The following is a 20,394-nucleotide window of genomic DNA, read 5'->3' on the forward strand; positions in this document are numbered from 1 at the left end:
CAGAGTCACACAGTTAGCAAGGGGCCGAGCAGGAACTTGAAGGCAGGCAGTCTTGCCCCAGAGCCCGTGCTTTTCTCAATACTCCTGTGACTTCCCTTTCTTCTCCTGCAGTCTTTTCAATCACTCACTTCACCTACTTCTCGCCAGGTGATATCTATCACAGTTTCCATTTTTCATGCTGTGATCCTTGTCTGTGTTAGTTATCTATGGCCACATAACAAATTGGCCTGAAACAACCACTTTTAGGCAGCACACATGTACTATTTAATACTTCACAGTTTCTGTGGGCTGGGGATCCTGGCACGGCTTAGCAGGCCTTCTGGCCCCATGTCTCTCACAAGGCTGCAGTCATCTCAGGGCTCAACTGGGGAGGACTAGCTTCAAAACTCACTGTGTGGTTGTTGGCAGGAAACAGTTCCTTATGGGTTGTTGGACTGAGGCCTCTGTTCTTCATGAGCTGTTGGCCCGAGGCCTCCCTTGGTTCCTTGCCACATGGGCCTCTTCACAGAGCTTCTCCTAACGTGATAGCCAGCTTCATCAGAGTAAGCAAGAGAGAATATGCCAGCTAGAGAGGTTGAGGGGAGGTTGCCAGTGAGTCAAAAGTCCCAGTCTGTATAACCTAGTCTGGAAAGTGACATTGCATCATGTGTGCAGCATTCTGTTCATTAGACTTGAGCATTAAGTGGTGAATACTAGTGGGGGATCACAGGGTAGTGAGGGTACCAAGAAGCAGGGATTGATCAGTGGGAGCCACATCAGGTGTCTCCCTGCCCTGGCTCCTGTCTTCATGCTTCCTCTTTACCATTGCTCTCTTGATCTTTGTTCAAACTCATACAGTTTTCCCAATAAACCATCTTAAACTGGTTGCCCTGATAAACCATCCATTTCTCTAAGCATAACCTTGCTATAAGACAGACCTGATCATGTTCACACTTGCTCAGAAAATTTTGGAGGCCCATCAACTGGCTCCATCTATCTCCTTAGACTGGTGTCCTTCAGATCTTGAAGTGCTTACAACTCCTGGCCCACTCTGCGTTCTTGGCCTTGACTCCCACCATTGCCTGTGTCTATCCTTCCCTGCCCACCTTTCCTTTCCTGCCCACCTTTCCTTTCCTGCCCCACTCTTACAGCTCCTGAGGCTCAGGCACCATTCCCCTTCCAGAAAGCTTTCCGCAAGTTTTCGCCCAGGACTTTGGTCTCCCACCCTGCCTGTTTCTTCTGTAGAAAAGCTGAGGAGGTGGCCATAAAGTTCTAGGCTTGGGTAGCCCGAGGGATACTCCTGGGGGAAACTGACCTCTTTTCTGAGGGCTCTGGGTGACCGTGGCCACGACAGTACCAGGAGGAGAGAGACCGTGTCTTTTTCATCCAGGTCTCATGAAGCCTCACGAGCCACGCACTCCACACCAGGGGTCAGTCTTTCGATGGGTGCACTCGTGGGGGTGGCCAGGGTGAGCGGCCAGCCCTTGTCCACAGTTCAGGAGCACTTAGGTTTGATTTTGTTATAGGCATGTTGCCAACTGTTCTCGTGGACTTCCGTGGCTGGCTCGATGGAGCGCCAGCTGAATCAGCACTGGAACCCTTACCCTATCAGGCAGGATCCTCAGCCTGGAGCCGTGTCACCATCTAAGATTGTGAGCTTTTTTGGTTTCTTTTGTTTTCAGTGGGGAGTGTTTGTAGTCTGACTGTGTTGTCTCAGAGCCGGAGCAGCTGGCTCAGAGAGAGAATCTTTAATGTTCAGGGTCTTGAAAATCCACCCCCACCCCACCCACAGCTGATTCCCTAGGTGGGGCTGGGGAAAGGCTTGGGAGAAGGAGCACATGGCTGAGCTTCCCGAGGCTAGGAGGGACACCCATGACCTCTGCCAAGCCCAAGGGGCTACAACCACTGCCAGGGGCCGCCTTCTGGGCCCCTGCTTCCTGGGGCTGAGCGTGTTACCCAGTTCTTCCCTCCTGTTTCTCCTCATGGTCCTCAGAGGTAGAGGCTGTTAGCATTTCCTTTAAAGCTGAGAAAACTGAGGCACAGAGAAGTCCCCAGAGTTGCCCGCAGTCACACAGCCAGTCAGGGTGAGAGCAGGGAGTGGGGCTGCAGAGGCCACTCTCGTAACCCTGGCGGGGCCTGGTCTCTCCTGCCTGACCTTCCTCACTTCTGCCTTGTCCACCAAGCAGGTGTGATGATAGGTTGTTAGAGGAGTAAACGTGTTCATTCAGTGCACCTCAAGTACTGCCAACAGATGCTTGCTGTCACTATGACCGTCTCCTAGGCCTGAGTCTCCAGATCTGGTTCTCTTTGTGAGGCTATGTTCCTTCTCATGGCCTTTCACATTGAATTAGAGTCCTAAGAATTCAGTGCTGGTCCTGTGAGCAGGAGAAGCTGGGAGAAAGGAAGAGGTGAGTGTTTAGCATGGTCACCTGCAGGACGGACAAGAAGTCCATGCTTCTTGCTCACACCATGGTGAACTTGGCCATGCTTTACTACCACCCAAGCCAACCCTCAGAAAACACTCCTGTCCTCCTCTTTGGTGTTGACTAGCTCATCACACCTCTGTGGGTGGTAGCAGGAAGACTGGGCATTCATTTTTATCCAGACCATAGTTGCCTTAAAGAGTAGTTTCTTAATGGAATGTGAGAAAGCAACTCTCGAGTCAGCAGAAATGCCAAATCCAGTTGTTGATAGGAGAGCATTCTTATTTGCAGACTAGTCTCACTCAATTTGGGGGATTCCACTTTACCAGCTAAGTTAGTGATCCAATTTCAATGGACTGCTTGCTTGCACTGGGGGTAAAAGGTAAATGCCATCTGGTGTCAGGGCAGTGGATAAGCATGGCAGAGGCACTGGAGACAGTCGGACTGGGTTTCCAGTCCAGACACCATCACTGTGTGGACAGTGTGCCAGGAGCAGTGTCACTTAAGCCCTCTGAGCCTCAGCTGTACCTGGCCAAAGGGCTGGGCTTCATTTTGATGACCTTGGAAGATAGGAGATGCTGAACCAAGCATGCTCAAGGTGCAGCCTGGCCCACACTCTGCAGCTTGACAGGGCCAGCCCAGGCTCCCAGACTTGGGTCTCGGAGCCCTGGAATCAGATGCATTTCTAAAATCAGAAATTTAGGGACTTAAGAAAGGCAATATGCTGCGTATGCCAAATATCACACAACCCTCTGGTGGAATCTGGGGCAGCATTTTATTATTTTTGCAAAGAAATAAGAATATTTAACCAAGCCTAGGTCAAGTTTTGCTCCCAAATAAATTTTGGCACCAAATTTACAAAAACAGAATAAGCTTTCAGAGCTTTTAGCCTTGAAATTACAGATAAGGGATGTGGACCTACGATTTCTAAGGGAAGGGACTTTGGAGTCAAGACACATAGCCCTGGTTTGTTGAATTTCAATGGCCCTAAATCTCCTCACTGCATTCCCCACCCTACTCCCAAGGCTGGGTGATTTCTCTGTTTTTAACCAAAGTGAAGCAAAATGAAATTTGTTTCCATAATTGTATGCCCCTTCTCACTGAAAACTATTGAAGATGCCTTAAGGCACTGTGAAAATCGGAGTTAGGACTTCAGTTTTAGCATCAAGCCACTGGAGGATGGCACTAACATTTACTCAAAGACAAAACAGTTCTGTCCAGGAGATGGGAGTTGTGCTCTGGAAGACTCAGAGTGGCAAGAGGCAGCAGGAGCACCCTGGGTGCACATGGGCTTGCAGAGCTGGATGGGTAGCATCTCAGGGAGGAGGGATGTAGATCATGGCCAGTTGGAATAAGAACAAAATGCCTGAAATCTGATCTTGAGGCAGGCTGAGGCAACCGAGGGGAAGGGGACAGCTGCAGAGAAATAGACCACAGAGGCCCGTGATATGGTTTGTACAGATTTTGAGAGGGGACCCAAGCCTGCCTTGGTGAAGGCTAGACAAGCCCTTGCCTGGGTCTGTTATGCTTTCTGCCTTTAACTCCAAGCTGCACATCTCTGGTGCTCAGGCAGTGGTGAGCCCCCAGAAGTGGTAGAGGCCATGGGCTCATGAGAAGAACTGCCATCCGCCCTCCTAGAGGGGCTAGGCCTGGGTTGGGGCTCGCACCTCTGTCTGAAATGGGACCTAGAGGAAGCTCTCTTGCTACCCTCACTTGTGGGTCCCTCTTGTCCTTGGAATGAGACAGTTCAGAGCCAGGAACATCATGTCCTTGACCCTTGGGTCTTGGCAGGAGGTGAACCAGGGGCTGGGCTTGAGGCCTGAATGACTGGGATCCAAATCCTGGCTCTGCCACTTCTTTGTTTGGCCTGCTCTGTCCCTTTTCTGGGCCTCAGTCTCCCCATCTGTGAAATGGAGATGCTAGTATACCTATCGAATGGGGTTTCTGGGAGTGTTCAATGCAATGAGGTCAGCATGCTCGGCACGGGCCTGGCACACGATCATGGTCTGCCGACGTTAGCTCTGCTGTTGAAAGTTCTGGAAACTCAGAATACCTCTCTGGCTTCAGGGGTGGGTACTGGCTTGCAGAGGAGGGGTGGGGAGTGCCCTCCCAGTGTGGGTGTCAGAGAGGACATTTACCAGGTGGCTGCGGAGCAGCCAAGGGGTGGACACAGACTGGTGACCCCACAAAGGAGCAGAGCAGCTTCCTGAACACCCTGGCCAGTGGGGAGGGGACAGTGCTGGCCCTTCTACCTCCAAGCAGAGATGGCAGGAATGCTGGGAGCCATGCAGGGGTGACACCATCCCCACGTGGGTGCTGAGTAACAAAGGGACCACAGGATGACTTTAGGTGGGCAGAGGAGGAGTCAGAAGTGCCCGTTTCTGCCTGCACCAGCTGGGCCCCAACCCTGCCGTCTGTCGCGGCCCAGGGGCCACCTGCAGCATCTAGACGCTGAGGGCCCACTGCTGATAGGCTGACAGAATGGATGGGAAGGTGAGTAAGGGCCAGCATTGCACTGCAAACGACAATCTTTCCCTTCACCCTGTGACTGCCCACTGAAAACCAAAATTATAAAACCAGGTTAGTTAGACCAAGAGAATTCCCTACTCTTGTCAAAGTGACAGCAACTCTATATTCCACTGGAGGCAGGCGGTCAGAGAGATGGCAGCGAGTGAGTCTGCTCCTAGTCTGTATGTCGTTCATGACCCTCTAAAAGCACGTGACCACTACCTTGCCAAAATACCTGACCCCCTTGGAATCAGATGTACCAAACATTGTCGAGGAAGGGCCTATGACCTTGAGCTTGAAGTCTTTTTTTTTTCACCTTTTTCCCTTAATTCTGCCGTTTTGAGGCTAAGAGGCAGGGCAACACCCCCCGTGTTAGGAGAAAAGTTTCTCTGCATTTGTCTCTTACTAATTCTGGTGAAAAGCATCACAGATTTTGTTTCAAGGGTTAATCCTGCTGGAAAGCAAGAGGGAGGCCTCTGGGGGAAGCTTTGGGCTGCAGTGAGCAAGGAGCTGGGCATGCAAGTCAGATTTCAAAGAGCCCCTGGGTCGGAGCCGGGCCTCACCTTGCACGCACCTTCTCTACCAGAGATAAGAACATGTGACTGAATAAGCATCTTTATTTTGTATTTAAGCACGATTGTATGTACAAGCTTAGTGTTTCCTTCCTTTTTAAAAATTGGACAGCAAAGAACTGTTTAGTTTGGGTAAATGCTTTTTAACTGCTTTTGGAGGAAATAAAATTAGACACAGTGTAATATAGATTTTGATAATTTAGGGACTGACATCTCCATGTTGAACAAATTTTGTTTTAACCACTCTAGATTGCCAGGAAATGAAAGTCCATTTTGGAAAACACTCAGAATTTGGTACTACTGTTATCACAAATTGCAGTGTTTTTTCAGTTTCTTTTTTGATTTCTAAATACCATTAATGGTCTTCCACCTCAAAGCACACCTCACAGGTCCTTTTATTTTAAAATTAATTAATTTATTTTAATTGGAGGCTAATTACTTTACCAATATCGTAGTGGTTTTTGCCATATTTTTGACATGAATCAGCCATGGGTGTACATGTGTTCTCCATTCTGAACCCCCCTCCCACCTCTCACACCACCCCATCCCTCAGGGTTGTCACAGGGCACTGACTTTGAGTGCCCTGTTTCATGCATTGAACTTGGACTGGTGATCTATTTCACATATGATAATACACATGTTTCAATGCTAGTCTCTCAAATCATCCTGCCCTCGCCTTCTCCCACAGAGTCCAAAAGTCTGTTCTTTATATCTGTGTCTCTTTTGCTGTCTCACATATAGGGTCATCGTTAACCATCTTTCTAAATTCCATGTATATGCATTAATATACTGTATTGGTGTTTTACTTTTTGACTTACTTCTCTCTGAATAATAGGCTCCAGTTTCATCCACTTCATTAGAACTGATTCAAATGTGTTCTTTTTAATAGCTGAGTAATATTCCATTGTGTATGTGTACCACTGCTTTCTTATCCATTCATCTGCTGATGGACATCTAGGTTGCTTCCACATCCTGGCTATTGTAAACAGTGCTGCGATGAACATTGGGGTCCATGTGTCTCTTTGAATTCTGGTTTCCTCGGCATGTATGCCCAGCAGTGGGATTGCTGGGTCATATGGCAGTTCTATTTCCAGTTTTTTAAGGAATCTCCACACTGTTCTCCATAGTGGCTGTACTAGTGTGCATTCCTACCAACAGTGTAAGAGGGTTCCCTTTTCTCCACACCCTCTCCAGCATTTATTTATAGACTTTTTGATGGCAGCCATTCTGACCAGAGTGAGATGGTACCTCATTGTGGTTTTGATTTGCATTTCTCTGATAATGAGTGATGTTGAGCATCTTTTCATGTGTTTGTTAGCCATCTGTATGTCTTCTTTGGAGAAATGTCTGTTTAGTTCTTTGGCCCATTTTTTGATTGGGTCATATATTTTTCTGGAATTGAGCTGCATGAGCTGCTTGTATATTTTTGAGATTATTTCTTTGTCAGTTGCTTCATTTGCTATTATCTTCTCCCATTCTGAAGGCTCTTTTCACCTTGCTTATAGTTTCTTTTGTTGTGCAAAAGCTTTTCAGTTTAATTAGGTCCCATTTGTTTATTTTTGCTTTTATTTCCATTACTCTGGGAGGTGCGTCATAGAGGATCCTGCTGTGATTTATGTCAGAGAGTGTTTTACCTATGTTTTCCTCTAGGAGTTTTATAGTTTCTGGTCTTACATTTAGATCTTTAATCCATTTTGAGTTTATTTTTGTGTATGGTGTTAGAAAGTGTTCTAGTTTCATTCTTTTACAAGTGGTTGACCAGTTTTCCCAGCACCACTTGTTAAAGAGATTGCCTTTTCTCCATTGTATATTCTTGCCTCCTTTGTCAAAGATAAGGCATCCATAGGTGTGTGGATTTATCTCTGGGCTTTCTATTTTGTTCCATTGATCTATATTTCTGTCTTTGTGCCAGTACCATACTGTCTTGATGACTGTGGCTTTGTAGGAGAGCCTGAAGTCAGGCAAGTTGATTCCTCCAGTCCCATTCTTCTTTCTCAAGATTGCTTTGGCTATTTGAGGTTTTTTGTATTTCCATACAAATTGTGAAATTATTTCTTCTATTTCTCTGAAAAATACCATTGGTAGCTTGATAGGGAGTGCATTGAATCTATAGATTGCTTTGGATAGTATACTCATTTTCACTAATTGATTCATCCAATCCATGAACAGGGTATATTTCTCTATCTATTTGTGTAATCTTTGATTTCTTTCATCAGTGTTTTATAGTTTTCTGTATATATATGTCTTTTGTTTCTTCAGGTAGATTTATTCCTAAGTATTTTATTCTCTTCATTGCAATGGTGAATGGAATTGTTTCCTTAATTTCTCTTTCTGTTTTCTCAGTGTTAGTGTATAGGAATGCAAGGGATTTCTGTGTGTTAATTTTATATGCTGCAACTTTACTGTATTCATTGGATTAGCTCTAGTAATTTTCTGGTGGTGTCTTTAGGGTTTGTTGTGTAGAGGATCATGTCATCTGCAAACAGTGAGAGTTTTACTTCTTGTTTTCCAATCTGGATTCCTTCTATTTCTTTTTCTTCTCTGATTGCTGTGGCAAAAACTTCCAAAACTATGTTGAATAGTAGTGGTGAGAGTGCTCACCCTTGTCTTATTCCTGACTTTAGGGGAAATGCTTTCAATTTTTCACCATCGAGGACAATGTTTGCTGTGGGTTTATCATATATGGCTTTTATTGTGTTGAGGTATATTCCTTCTATGCCTGCTTTCTGGAGGGTTATCATAAATGGATGTTGAATTTTGTCAAAGCTTTCTCTGCATCTATTGAGATAATCATGGTTTTTATCTTTCAATTTGTTAATGTGATGTCTATCACATTGATTGACTTGTGAATATTGAAAAATCCTTGCATCCCTGGGATAAAGTCCACTTGGTCATGATGTATGATCTTTTTAATATGTTGTTGGATTCTGTTTGCTAGAATATTGTTGAGGATTTTTGCATCTATGTTCATCAGTGATATTGGCCTGTAGTTTTCTTTTTTTGTGGCATCTTTGTCTGGTTTTGGTATTAGGGTCATGGTGGCCTCATGGAATGAATTTGGCAGTTTATCTTACCCTGCAATTTTCTGGAAGAGTTTGAGTAAGATAGGTATTAACTCTTCTCTAAATTTTTGGTAGAATTCACCTGTGAAGCCATCTGGTCCTGGGCTTTTTGTTTGCTGAAAGATTTCTGATTACAGTTTCGATTTCCGTGCTTGTGATGGGTCTGTTAAGATTTTTTATTTCTTCCTGATTCAGTTTTGGAAAGTTATACTTTTCTAAGAATTTGTCCATTTCTTACAAGTTGTCCATTTTATTGGCATATAGTTGCTGATAGTAGTCTTTTATGATCCTTTATATTTTTGTGTTGTCTGTTGTGATTTCTCCCCATTTTCATTTCTAATTTTGTTGATTTGATTCTTCTCCCTTTTTATCTTGATGAGTCTGGCTACTGGTTTGTCTATTTTATTTATCTTCCCAAAGTACTAGCTTTTAGTTTTGTTGATTTTTGCTATAGTCTATTTTGTTTCTTTTTCATTTATTTCTGCCCTAATTTTTATGATTTCTTTTCCTTCTGCTAATCCTGGGGTTCTTCATTTCTTCTTTTTCTAGTTGCTTTAGGTATAAAATTCAGTTATTTATTTGATTTTTCTCTTGTTTCTTGAGGTAAGCTTGTATTGCTATGAACCTTCCCCTTAGCACTGCTTTTACTGAATCCCATAGGTTTAGGTTGTTGTGTTTTCATTAGTTTCTATGCATATTTTGATTTCCTTTTTGATTTCTTCTGTGATTTGTTGGTTATTCAGCAGCATGTTGTTTAGCCTCCATATGTTTGTATTTTTAGTAGTTTTTTTTCCCTGTAGTTGACATCTAATCTTACTGCATTTTGATCAGAAAAGATGCTTGGAATGATTTCAATTTTTTTGAATTTACCAAGGCTAGATTATATGGCCCAGGATGTGATCCGTCCTGGAGAAGGTTCCATGTGCACTTGAGAAAAAGGTGAAATTCTTTGTTTTGGAGCGAAATGCCCTATAGATATCAATTAGGTATAACTGGTCCATTGTATCATTTAAAGTTTGTGTTTCCTTGCTAATTTTCTGTTTAGTTGATCTATCCATAGGTGTGAGTGGGGTATTAAAGTCTCCCACTATTATTGTGTTACTGGTAATTTCCCCTTTCATACTTGTTAGCATTTACCTTACATATGGCAGTGCTCCTATGTTGGGTGCATATATATTATAACTGTTATATCTTCTTGGATTGATCATTATGTAGTGTCCTTCTTTGTCTCTTTTCATGGCCTTTATTTCAAAGTCTATTTTAGGTGATATGAGTATTGCTACTCCTGCTTTCTTTTGGTCTCCATTTGCATGAAATATCTTTTAAGTCTGTATGTGTCCCTCGGTTTGAGGTGGGTCTCTTGTAGACAGCATATATAGGGGTCTTGTTTTTTTATCCATTCAGCCAGTCTTTGTCTTTTGGTTAGGGTATTCAACCCATTTACGTTTAAGGTAATTATTGATAAGTATGATCCCATTGCCAAAAGCAGAAGTTTTAAATGTGTTGCCTATCAAGTGCTAACCTTTTAAACATCAAGCTTCTTTTCTCTGGGAACCTGGAGAATGAGTGAGACGTCACGTTGCAATGAGGCATCATTACATTTTGCCCCTGGAGTAATCATTACTCAGTGAGGTCAACACCAGAATTTACAGGAATGCAAACTGCACCCCCCTTCCAGTTCTGATGCCTCTTTAATGGCGCTCATTAGCCTTAGTTTTTAATTGCTTAACAGTTGACTCATGAAAGCTAGAAAGGCAACAATATTCAGAAACCTCCTGTGATGTTGCTGTTTGGCTTTTTGTTTGTTCATTTTCTCTTAACATACCTGAAAAGAAGTGAACTCAACTGAAGTCAGAGTCCCCCAAATGAGGTGTTTTAAAAGTGAAGTATATAATTTTTTAATACTAAGTTTCATTGAAATACCTGTGTATTTGTCACTGTAGAGCAAGGAAAGGAATCTGATTTCAGTTTTAAAAGAGTCATAAAGAGGACAGAAAGAAATCATTGGGTTGTCTTCTTTTAAACTGTAACTCCTTATGAATTCTATTAATACAAACCCAAAATATAGACCACCTCACAGAAAGGCCGTCCACTTCCACACCTAAAACGGATTTGAAAGTGAAGTGGTCAGCTACTGTTATGACCAAAAATGAAAAGTTTGCAAAATAGAAAAACTATCTAGGGCAGATGGCGAGTCACAGTGGATTGGCCCCCCTCAGCTGTTGCTGAGGGCAGGATGGCACCAGAGGAGCATTGTGGGTCAGAGGTGTGACCCAGCGGGTGAGCAAAGGATGTGCCTAAGGGGCTCTGCTGCATCACTGTCCCTCCTTCCTGTGCCCTCCCCAGCTTCCCTCTCTCAAATCCATTAATGGCCCCATAGCCATTAATAGCTGTTTCCATCGCCCCAGCTTTATGGAAACCTCTCCTGAGTCTGTTTGTACTTTGAGCCTCTTCTGTCCTTTGAGAGTTGTCAAATCCCACAACCTGGGCCCACGGGGCAAAGAGATGTTGTGTGTATGCTCCAGCCTGGAAGCTTTGAGTGTGAAGGGCACCAGATGGCAGAACACTGCCTGCAGTGAACCCAGCCTGCCCCTGCCCCACCCCACCCCCAGAGAAAGAGTTTCTGCTGTTCCAAAGGAGTCAGTCAGAAAAGTTTAGGTTTTGATTTGATCTTAAGAATTATGCCCACAATGACAAGCACTGCTTTGTTGTTGGATGTGGGCTTCTCTTGTTAGCCCCTCCCTTCCAAAGCAGTGAGGTTATTGAAAGCTAAAAGCAATATAAAGGTCCAAAGATATCACATCTCCACCCCAGGCCCACACGCATGGCAGTCCTGGGCACCCATGCAGTGCCCTGAGCAGTCTTCCTTAGTTCCTGACTCCCAATGGAATAATAGCTTCTAAGACTGAGGGTGGCATATCTCCATTTCTTCCATCCTTTGGTCCTCTCCCAATGTTAACTGAGTTTTGTGTTAGATTAGAAATTGGACCATGGCTCACACACAGCTGATAGACCTTGACTCAGTGATGGAATGCTAGATGCACAGGAAAAAAGGAAGTGGGCTGTCCAAGAGATGCTCACAAAGGCCTGAGAGATGCATAACCATACATCAGAAATTACTCCAACACTTGCTTTGCTTTGGAGCTTTGGAGTTGAAGCTAAACATGCAGGTTCTGTCTGACCTTTTCCTCCTGTTGCATGCTACCATATTTGACCAGTTTTGAGCAGAGTTGTGGAGACCCAGAGTTCTCTACAGGTTCATATCTGGGTAGCATGTGAAGACTATTTGCCAAGCTAGCCAATTCAGAAGGCCAGTAGATGAATGGCAAATACTCCTTATTTGCCATTTTGAGTAATGATCATTTATTTCCATGTGACAAGGCTTTGGAAAGTTTGGGAGGTCCCCAACCTTCCTTGAGTGGGAATAAGTAGGGGCAACTCCATGACATTTCCCTCTACCAGGCAACACTTTCAAAGCTGAGTGCTCAAAAATGCTAACAGGCAAAGCTCTCAAATAGCGCTTTCTGGTTTCATGTTGTCAAAAACAAAATCTTGACACCCATTAGGGTGGCTATTATATCCTTTGTGGAAATGATCTTAGTGGGTTTTCGTTTTGATTTCTTTTTGTCATTTGACAGCTATATTGTTAGCTTCTTTTATTTTCTTGATTCACTTTTTATTTATAAGTGTCTTCCTTAGTAGAATAATTACATCACAGAAATTCCTTCCTGTCACCCTCCAGAAAGATTTCCTGATCCCCACTCTTGCTGTATTTAGCTGTTAGAGTTTGGGATTGGTACAGATCAGAGAAGCAGAACCAGGTGGAAAAGGGCAGCCTCTGGCAATGGCCTTGACCCTGTCGATTCCCTCAAAACTCATAGAGATCCAGCATCTTACAGATCTGCTCTGCCTGGCTCTTTCTTCTGCCACCAATGGTCAGTATCACTCTTTCGAGCTCTGTAGTTACCCCACCAATCATATTGGACCAGGGACTAAGAAAGAGAATGAACCCTCCTCCTAGAGCCATCAGCATCCAAGTCAACAACACCTCTTACAGGCTTTTAATTTTTTGTGTATGGCTATTACCTCTGAAATCAAAGTTCGACTTTCTGGTATGTTCTTGGACTTTTTAAGGGATTTAAAAATTTAGTAGTTCAGTGCCAATAATTGCTTTTAGGATGTAGCACTGCTTATTTACTATAGATGAATTCCAGTTTAGATTGTCAATTATTTTCATCACAGAAACCCACAATGTACAATACATATTCGAGTTTGCATCAGAATTGATTTTGATCCAGGAATTCTTAATGTTGTTAAGATAGATTATTGCTACTAAAATGTAGGTCACATGCAACTAATGCAAAATAAAGTATTTAAAAGCTTGAGTACCACACTTGAGATGTGAGTGAAGCACCCAAGACTGCAATTTTGGGATCTGCATTCAGTGTGTTTGCTGGATCATGTTGTACAGACAGCTGAGGGATGCTGGAATTTTCTTTAGATGAACTGGTCTGTGGATAAAGAAAGATGACACAAGGCTGAGTCGGGTTCCACAGGCTTCGTTGTTAGAGATGAGCTGTCCCCCAGGGCATAATGCAGACCTTGTGAAGGGCAGAGGGGCCAAGCTAGTGCTTAGAATATACTGAGTCGCAAGTCACAGGAAATGATAAAGGGACCTGACTGAGTCCTATAAGTGCAAGTCCAGCACTTGGGCAGACTTCAGTAGTGTCCCCAGAGATGCTGTTTCCTGCCTGCTGCCTCTCTGGCCTTCTGGAGCATTGGCTTCGTCCTGAGGCCAGCTCCCCCTTGTGGGCACACAGGTAGCCCTCAGCAAGTCCAGGAGCTACAAGCTCCCTCCTGCCCTCTTCCCGGGGAGCATAAGAGAGAGTTGCTTCTAGAAGCCTTGTCAGAAGAGCACAGAAGCATCTTTCCCAGAAAGTCCCTGGTATGTCAGGAACAGTGGCCTGTATTGGTCCCATATCCACTATGCTGCTTCTTCGTGTAAGTGGCTCTCAATGGCTCTCCAACCCTGGATGGAGCCATATTCCCAAAGCCCTCGTTCAGTGTAGGGCAAGTGAGGCTGCCTGAAGGGATACTGCAGAGAATAGGAGGACTAGGTGCTGGCCAAGTCACTGTATTTATACCCCACCTCCTTCCCTTACATGTGCCTCCTGAAATGCTCCGTCCTCCTGAAAACCTATGTTCTTCCTCCCCAAAGGGATTCAGTTTGGTCAGAGTGTAGCTTCTCGTGTTCCTGGGAACCCTGGCCATAACACTCACTTTGGCAAAGAAAGAGCAGAGGTATAGGAAAGGGGAAAAAAAAAAAACACAGTTCCCGTGTGGAAAGGGGGAGTTGGAAAGCAGCACATGGGAGTCACTGGCCCAGCATCCACATCACATCACACTGGATAGAGTTAGCAAGGCTGGACCTCGGCTCAAGGGATTCTTGTTTCTCTGGCCCTCAGTCTCCTCTTCTGTATACTGAGAGGGTTGGATTGAAGCAGTAGTTCTTTCTTGAGTGTCCTGGAGGGTTTGTGATAGTACGAAGTCCTGGGCTCTGATTCGTTAGGTCTGAGTGGGACCCAGAAGTATACATTTCTATCAGGTTGCCAGAGGCTGCTATTGCTGCTACTGCCCCAAGGACCCCCCACTTTGAGAACCTTTGGTGTAGATGAGTCCCACAGGCCCTTCTCATTCTGACATGAAACAAACACACTGATAGAGAGGCCTCAGCATCCCTAGCAACTGCAGCCAAAGCTTTCACACTCCTCCTGCCTGCACTCTAGGAAACCTGGTACCTGGGAACTAGCTATCTCCTTCCCAGGCACCCTGGGCCTCCTTTCTCCTGACAGCAGCCCACCTCCCCTTTTTCCCATGCCCAGAGTTTGGAGATAAGCATTTGGGGGAAGGTGGTGGAAACCCCTGCAGCTCACAGCATGCCCCACCCAGCAGGGCCTAGAGAGCCAGTCTGAGTGAAGCCCCACATTTTCCCTCTGCTGTGGTGTGTAAATCTAGTGAGACCTTGGGATGCCTGGCCCCAAGGAATACCTTAGTCTTTTGACTCCTAGCTCAGACTCTGGGCTCATGAACTCTGTATCGTGAAGCAAGCAGGTGGCTCCAAATCAGGGAATGAAATGAGAACTTCATATATTCTTTATCCCCAATGTTTTAATTCTCTATTATTGAATATAAATTTATAATGAAATTAAACCAAACCCACAATTTCTTTATTTAGAGAAGGCAGATTATTTATTACAGATGAAGTGTACAAACTTGACTAGAAATACACCCTGCAGATGTTGACTTTGAAGACTGTGCTTATATTTGATGTCACTGATGAATCCATTCTCCTCCTATGAGCACACATGAAAAAGGATATCTGGGGACTTCCCTGGTGGTCCAGTGGTTAAGAATTCACCTTGAGATACAGGAGATGCAGATTCCATCCCTGGTCAGGAAACTAGGATCCGACATATCTTGGTGCAACTAAGCCCTCGTGTCATAACTGGAGAGCCCACACACAGCAATGAAGACCCAGGGCAGCTCCCCAAAAAGGGTATCTGTCTGTCCAGGCATAGTAATAGATTATGCTTGTGGTTACCTTTTTGATTCCCAGAGGTAGCTGCAAAGAGACAGAATAGGTCAGAAGAAAACAGAAGGTGAGGCCTTCAGTTAAAGGAAAGCAGAGAAGGATGCCCCCTCCCCAGGCCAGTAGGAAAGGAAGAAAACCCGATAGGTTGCTGTGCAATAGGGACAGCAGGAAGGCTGACTTGTCATTTGAATACCTACTTGTGTATCTATATGGTCAAAATCTTGGGGGAAAGAAGGCAGAGACCAAATCATGAACCCTGGAATGGTTGGCATTCCTGGCAAGAATTCACCAGGCTACCCCCAAAGTGTGCTGAACTGGGTCCTCATGGTATTGACCCTGTCCTCTTCAATGGTGACTAGAACATCTCTGGAAAGATCTGGGGTTGGCAGCAGAAAAAAAAGACCTAAATTCCAAAGCAACTTTTTTAACCTCTAAATGTTGATACCTTTACACGAACTTGAGTTGTTTCCTTGACATAACACCATATTTTTTATTTACATGAGTCCTGGGGGTTTTTTGTTGCTTGATTTAAAATCTATACGATACATACAAATCTTTGATGGGAGCTTTGCCTTTTTTCAATATGTTTTAAGATCTTTTGATTACAAGAATAATATATTCTCTTTGTAGTAAACTTGGAAAATGCAGAAAAGTGCAGCAACAACACAAACCCCATGAGATAGCAAAATATATAAAGGGACTTCCCTGTAGCTCAGATGGTAAAGAATCTGCCTGTAATGCAGGACACCCAGGTTCGATCCCTGAGTCAGGAAGATCCCCTGGAGAAGGAAATGGCAGCCTACTCCAGTATTCTTGCCTGGAGAATCCCATGGACAGAGGAGCCTGGCGGGCTACAGTCTATGGGGTCGCAAAGAGTCGGACACAACTAAGTGACTAACACATACACCATAAATATAAAAGATATAAATAAGCCAGGGATAACCATTGCTAGCATGCTAAAATACAGTAGCTCATTATTTTTTTTCTATGCCAAAATATATATATTTCACCTGACTGACATCAAGCTGCATATGTAACTTTTTCCTTTTATTGTGAAACATGGCATAGATACAGAAAAGTATGCAAGGCCTAGATGAACAGTTGAAAGAAAAAGTGTGGTCAAAGCTAGGTTTTTCCAGTAGTTATGTACATACATGAGAGTTGGACCACAAAGAAGTCTGAGCGCCAAAGAATTGATGCTTTCAAACTGTGGCACTGGAGAAGACTCTTGAGAGTCTCTTGGACGGTAAGGACATCAAACCAGTCATTCCTAAAGGAAATCAACCCTGAGTATTCATTGGAAAGACTGATGCTGAAGCTGAAGCCCCAGTCCTTTGGCCACCTGATGCTAAGAGCCAACTCACTGGAAGAGGCTCTGATGCTGGGAAAGATTGAGGGCAGGAGGAGAAGGGAATGACAAAGGTTGAGATGGTTAGATAGCATCACCAACTCAATAGACAGGAATTTGAGCAAGCTCCGGGAGATAGTGAAGGACAGGGAAGCCTGGCATGCTGCAGTCCACGGGGCTACCATGAATCTGACACTACTTAGTGACTGAAGAGCAACAATAAAGTGAAAACTTGTGTCACCACTGGTTAGGCCGAGGAATGGAACTTTGTCAACCCCCTAGTAGACCCCATGTGTGCCCCTTCACTATCGTGCTTCCAATGTTCTCTTGCTTTTCTATTTGTTTCACTATGTATTACTTAATTCTTCAACAAGCAGTCAGGTTTTTTTGAAGAACCAAGTGGCAAGCACAGTCTAGGTGCACAGGCAGCAAAGGGTCCTAGTGTCACTATTCAACAGAGGCTTCCAGAAAAGCAGCTGCTCCTCTCTTAGGGAAGTCAGTGACTGAAGGCACAATGGATCTGAGTGTGGGTAGAGCCCACCGCCATCAGGACCCCTGATAGGCAGAAGAAATATAGCCTGAGGGGTTGGGGTGCTGTCTTGCTTTGCTTTGCTTGCCACAGCCTACCTCCAGGCACTGTAGTTTCCAGGTGGAGGTCAATACAATGCCTCTCTGGGGTGAAGTGACAGTCCTTAGCTAATCCAAGTAGCAGGATATGGAAGGCAGAGCAAGGAATTCAGCAACAAATGGTCAAGCCAGACCTCCACCAGTGTGGAGGAGAGGCAGATACCCAGGGATGTGGAGGCGGGGCGGTCATCCAGGCATCTACCCTACTATATGGGCCACACGTGTCCACTTCATCTGCCAGTGCTGGAGACCACCTGGGGCTGCTGTTCCGAGCCTGCTGAACATCCTGCTGTTTAGACCAAGCTGCTTTTTCACTTTCCCTCTGCCAGCCTGTGATTCAGCTTCCCTGGGGCTGTGGAGTTAGTGAACCCTGGTCTAGCTACTTTAGAGCTTGGGAAAGGCTGCTGCTGCTATGTCTCCTGAAGCATTCACCTTATTCTTGCAGGCTTGTATCTTTAAAAACCACACCAAACCAAACTCTCATGGCACTTTTAGTGGGGCTTCGTAAGGGAGTGAATTTAGATGCATGCATTAGATCTGCTGTCTCAATCCGGAAGGCTCCAGAGGATATCCTGCCGCTCCCTTCCTCAGTTGCCTGAATATGGTGGTTAGTTGGAGGGCTTCTTTGGAACCCCATGGCCTGGCAACACTCCTTACTATAGCCAATGGGGAGACACTGGGGGGCAGGGGGGCAGGGGGGCAGGATTCAGTGTGCATAAGCATAAGGGTTATGCTTTGGACATTGCATTCTTTACTATTTGTAATTAAGAGTTCTTATTTTGGAGCAGGTCAGACCCAGATTCAGCTTTCAGCTCTGACTTGGACTTTGAGCAAGTTACTTTGCTCCCTGAACCTTCTTTTCCTCAACTAGAAGATGAACATAATAATGGTACCCATCGTCCAGGGTTGCCATGGGGATTAAGTGAGAGAAAAACTGTACAGGGTTTCACTCAGTGCCTGGTGCATTGCCTGTATTCATATGTGGTAGCTGTTAACCATCATCACCCTCATCATCATGAGACAATAGGAACCTTCCAGAAGCTGTCAGAGCCTGGCTTGCAGAGGCTCTGCCCTCTGGAGAGTTTTGGTACCCTTTGACCCAGTCCCTGATGTTTCTCATAGCAGTGCTCTTGACCTCACTTTGCTCCTAGGGTGACTCCCATTGGCCCACATAGCCTGACCAAACAAACACAGTATTCCTCCTCCATTACCCATTGTTACTACCGACAGGCACGGTTCTGGTCATCTCTTAGAACTGCCCCCATAGAAAACAGCGAGCCTAAGTGTCAGAGTGTATTGTAGACCTGCTCTGTGTCTGGCACTGTGGGAGACACAGAGGAGTACCCACTTTCTACCCCAGGGAGTTAAGAGGTCACAGGCTTATTTATTGAAATTAATGTTGTGTGTATTAGGGGAGGTGTAGAGATGCTTATGGAAAATCCCATGGATGGAGGAGCCTGGTAGGCTGTGGTCCATGGGGTCACTAAGAGTCAGACACGACTGAGCGACTTCACTTTCACTTTTCACTTTCACACATTGGAGAAGGAAATGGCAACCCACTCCAGTGTTCTTCCCTGGAGAATCCCAGGGACGGGGGAGCCTGGTGGGCTGCCGTCTATGGGATCACAAAGAGTCGGACACGACTAAAGTGACTTAGCAGCAGCAGCAGCAGAGATGCTTATTCCTTCATTCCTTGATTGATTTAAACATTATTGACTTTACCTTTTCCTCTTCTTGAGTTATTTCTCTTTCTTAGGCAAAATAGTGGGCTTCCTGGGTAGCTAAAATGGTAAAGAAAGTGAAAGTCGCTCAGTCGCATCCAACTCTTTGCGACCCCATGGACTGAATTCCCCAGGCCAGAACACTGGAGTGGGTAGCCTTTCCCTTCTCCAGGAGATCTTCCCAACCCAGGAATGGAGCTGGGGTCTCCTGCATTGCAGGCAGATTCTTTACCAACTGAGCTATCAGGGAAACCCTAAATGGTCAAGAATCTGCCTGCAATGTGGGAGACCTGGGTCCAGTCCTGGGTCAGTAAGATCCCCTGGAAAAGGTTGTGGCAACCCACTCCACTATTCTTGCCTGGAAAATTCCATGGACAGAGGAGCCTGGCAGGCTACAGTTCATGGGATCACAGAGTCGGACACAACTGAGCAACTAACACACAGGCAAAATAGCAGTTTACCAGTTGAACTTACTGGTTAATTTCCCAAGTCTGAATACTTGATTGACTAAGGAAGGGAACTTGATTTTGAACCCCATCCATTTTAGCCAATCCTAGATCCAGCAAATAGATAGGATTGGTGCTACCCTAGAGTTTTTTGCAGAATCTCTCAAGTGAACTTCACACTCCCTGTACCACATGTATCAAAGCAGAAATCTCTCAACCTGGAGTTCTCATTTCTTGGTACAGTTATTATAAAAAGAAAAGAACACCAACACAGCAGCCTACCCAGTGGCCCTTGCACAGCTATGGAACCGTAGCAGCCCTCCAGAATCTTCTTCCTGCGGGTCTACTTATATATCGAATTAGGAAAAGTTCCAGTTGGGCAATTTGAGCAAGCAAAACTCAGGGTCTGTCCTCTGTAGTGTGACATGGTCTGAGTTCTAGGCCACACCGTGGCACTTACTAACGAGTGACCTCAATTGAGCTAGTTGATTAACCTCTTTGTGCCTCAGTTTCCTCATCTTTACCATGGGATCATAAGAGTGCCTCCCCCTTCAGATTGTTCTAAGAATTAATTTATTGAAATGACTCCAAGAAAGGGCTGAACCCAGTTCCTTAGATTCAGTGCTCAACAAATCTTTCTAATATTATCATCATTGAAATTTATTATTGTTGTTAGTCTATTTTACCAAAAGATAGGAAAAGTGACAGCTCTGCTGAGCTATTGATCAGACCTAGAGCTTGTTCGGTTCTAGGAGGAGTGGATCAAGATGGTGGAATAGAAGGACCTGGAGCTCACCTCCTCCCACACATCCAGGCTAGCCCATGTAAAACTCGTAGGACAGTGCCTGGAATATTGTAAAAGTGCTTGATACATGGCGGAAGTGTTATTGTTAATTAAGATCATCACTAACTAACCTTCAGAGAATATAACATGCAGACACTGCACGTGTGTTAACTCCATGAAGTCTCATAACCCCCACCACTCTATGAATGATGCATGTCTATGACTTCCCCTTTACAGATAAGAATATGAAGGCACAGAAAGGTTAAGCAGCCTCCCCACAATTACATAGCTAAGAAGTGTTCCATCTGTGAGTCAAGCCCAGGCCAGACCCT

At 44.9% G+C, this 20,394-nt stretch overlaps 1 protein-coding gene across 2 annotated transcripts in view; it reads left to right on the forward strand.

Annotated features, from left to right (window-relative positions):
* Nucleotides 1-20,394, forward strand: part of MAMLD1 (mastermind like domain containing 1) — a 108,898-nt gene that overhangs the window by 74,134 nt on the left and 14,370 nt on the right. Inside the window, exon 4 of one of the 2 annotated variants that reach the window (XM_043896674.1) lies at nt 1,506-1,631. The exons of the other annotated variant lie outside the window; for it this stretch is intronic. Within the exon in view, the coding sequence (XP_043752609.1) occupies nt 1,506-1,631 (126 nt within the window). The remainder of the gene's footprint in view (nt 1-1,505; nt 1,632-20,394) is intronic. 2 annotated transcript variants of the gene reach the window in all.

The sequence above is a fragment of the Cervus elaphus genome, chromosome X (assembly GCF_910594005.1).
Source record: "Cervus elaphus chromosome X, mCerEla1.1, whole genome shotgun sequence".
In the NCBI taxonomy this organism is placed as follows: domain Eukaryota; kingdom Metazoa; phylum Chordata; class Mammalia; order Artiodactyla; family Cervidae; genus Cervus; species Cervus elaphus.